A 3004-nucleotide genomic window follows, 5' to 3' on the forward strand; every position below is an offset into this window, starting at 1 on the left:
GAGGATATTTTTTCCTATAATTTCCTGATTTTCGAAAAATATAACAATTTACATAACTATAATTATAACATACACCAATCTGTATTACATTATATTATAATATATGAAGTGTATACGTGCAAATAGATTTTCAATTGAAATAGAGAACCGCGTATCCGATTAGACGGATGAAAGCTGAACACGAGGAATGTTCGATATAAATTTCGAGGCAGGCTAGTATCTTTATTGAAATTTCACGGAATGGATTGAAAAGATAAGCACGTATCGAATTACAACGCGATGGAAGGAAGGAGATTTTCGATTATCCGATCGTCACTTGTTCAGGGATTAATAAACCTGAGCCGTGTTTGATACCATAATTTGATGCTAATTAAAAATTGAAAAAATAAATTTCGTAAAAATATGATTAGATAACCATGACTGGCGGCCATTGCTTTCAGACATGGATGGACGTGTAAGTTGGTTACACGCGTAATGGATTGGAATTCATTTCGTGCAGTAAAGGCAAAATGGACGGAGCCAGATATTAATTCGTTCGTGCAAATAACGACAGCGCGGCGTTGTTAGCGCGGAAATCATCGCCGATGAATATTCCGCGCCACGATCCAATCTACCTGCTGCCAGTCGAATCGAATCGAATCGAATCGAATCGAAAATCACGTATTGCTTTCCTCCATCGGGTACGTTGCGTCCTAATCGAATAGTTTTTCATCCTTCGAAAAATGATTCTTCTCCCCTCTTAAAAATTAAAAAACTCTTTAAAAAAAAAAAAAGAAAAGGTATAATCGTATCATCCCCAATTTCTATCCGCGATAACGATCGTGTGTTCAATTACGTGTTCGAGGCGCGCCATGATACTACGATGATCCTTGATACAATTTACTTAAAGCGGAAATCGAAGAAACTGCTAACGAGATTTCGAAGCTACCGGATGCACCGTGGATCCTCCAATAGTTTCCTACCACTATCTCTTTCCTATCACTAACTCCATGATATATATGTATATATATATATAAAATTAATAAAGTTGTATAATTTTCGAGCTTCGAAAAGATTGTTTAATTGGAAAAATAAGTGTATCGATCGGATAAAATTGACGACGAATGAAGAAGATGAATTGAAATGCAAGGAAGAAATATCTAGAGGGATATTATTTCTACCCTTTTTCGTTTTCGATTTCTTCTTAAGCCGAAAGGATGGCTGCTCGAACACTCGTGAAACGTAATAAGGACAAACGGGCATGATAAGATTGCGTGGAAGGGAAGCGAAGTTGGCGAAATAAATGGAACGTACTGTGGAGGTGAGTTGAGGGAAAAATACATAAGGATAACAAGGGTTTGCGTGGCGACAGTGGACGAGGATGGGATTTATGGCATACTACTTCTCCTCTTTCTTTCTTTCCTTCCTTCCATCCCTCTCTATAAATTACAATTATCGAGGCTGTGGCATCGGGATAATCAGTCGACCTTCGCCAATTTTAACTTGGTCGGTTGATGTACAATCGCTGTTTGAAACGGTGGTGGTGGTGGTGATATCGGCATAGAGAATAATTCTTTTCGTTGTCCGTTCTTCTTTCGTAATTAGAGTGAGAATTATTTTTAACCGGAGAGACGCTTTGCCTAGTTTTAAAGGGCGTGGAAGAAGAGGAAGGTTCTCAAAGTATTATATTTTTTTTTTAAAACCCGGTTTCTTTTCCCCGCGACGACGGGTTAAAGGGGGAACGTTAAAGGCTTTCTACTAATTTTTATTCCAAGATTAATTACATTTGAACGGAGAAGGGAAGCTTGATCACACTCCATCGAGCGGTATTTCTTTCGAGGGAATATTTCGCCAAGTTTGAGAATCGCTTAGGCAAGGGATGAAATGAAGAAGTTTAACCGCTTGATAGGCCGCTGTCTGACTATATACGGAGCTTAATCACTTTCGATAGTGACTGGCACGGAGCCGCGTTAAATTATGGGAAGGGGATAAGTTAGTTTCAACGAGTAATTATTAATTTATTTCATTTTTGCCGCGAGATTTATCACGGATTATAACACGGTCTAATCTTTGTTACGTGATTTATCCTTTTTTAAAAATATTTTTCTAATTAATTTAATTAATTTCTGTGAATTTCTTTTGAAGGAATTAGAAGACGGTCAAGGAAACATGAGATCCTTATATTATATATTATATAATATTTTTTAGGAATTAGTTGTAATTAAACTATATGTTTTATACGCGAGTTCATTGTTGATTTAATTGATTTCATCGTGGGGACAAGTATCGAGGTATTCCATCGTGGTGGCTCGTCGATGATTTTATATATGGTTATATTCAAAGCGAATTAAAAAGAACTCGTATCTCGAGTTTCTTTCGCGTCGGTGTGAAAAACCAATTAAGGTTTATCAAACTTTTCCATATGGCGGAGATAAGCTGAGATATCGGTTGAAATTGACGTTAGAAGTGTACGAAAAACTTTTCGTATCGCTTGACACTATGATCGCGAAGAAGCAGCGTAAAAACTTGTGAAAGAAAAAAAAATCTATCGATGATACATCTCGTGGAAATTCTCTAAACAAACATGCGAGTGGCGGATCGCGTGACTTGGACGCGTTCTTGATACCTCGAGATTAGACTAGTCAACGTTCTAACCCAATTAAGGTGAAACGGTTTTTACTTTTTTCCCCTTACAATCTTCTTAATATTCGTTCGATCTGTCACGCCTCATCAGATGTGCTAATTTTGCATCGAGCTTACTCCCTCCATCCAACTTGTATTTACGTCATTTGCTTTTACTAATATTGCGAAATGTTAAAGTATTAATAATATATTTCTCTTATAAAAGTGTTTTAATAAAGAACTAATTTTTATAGGGAATGTCGTTTGATTTTTTACTAACAAGTGATGGTGGTTTTTTTTTATAGGATGTTGGGTGGCGTGGGAGGCCGGCACATGTCTACGCGTCGGCGTGGCAGCAGCCCGCTGGTGCGTGGAGGTGCGGGCCTCACAGGATATGCCGGAC

At 37.7% G+C, this 3004-nt stretch overlaps 1 protein-coding gene across 1 annotated transcript in view; it reads left to right on the plus strand.

Moving 5' to 3' along the window:
* Window positions 1-3004, plus strand: part of LOC102677007 (voltage-dependent calcium channel type A subunit alpha-1) — a 123349-nt gene that overhangs the window by 1196 nt on the left and 119149 nt on the right. The window contains 1 exon segment of the mRNA XM_031509983.1: window positions 2907-3004. Within this exon segment, the coding sequence (XP_031365843.1) occupies window positions 2908-3004 (97 nt within the window). The 5' untranslated portion in view covers window position 2907.

This window comes from Apis dorsata, unplaced genomic scaffold (assembly GCF_000469605.1).
Source record: "Apis dorsata unplaced genomic scaffold, Apis dorsata 1.3 scaffold_196, whole genome shotgun sequence".
Taxonomy (NCBI): Eukaryota; Metazoa; Arthropoda; class Insecta; order Hymenoptera; family Apidae; genus Apis; species Apis dorsata.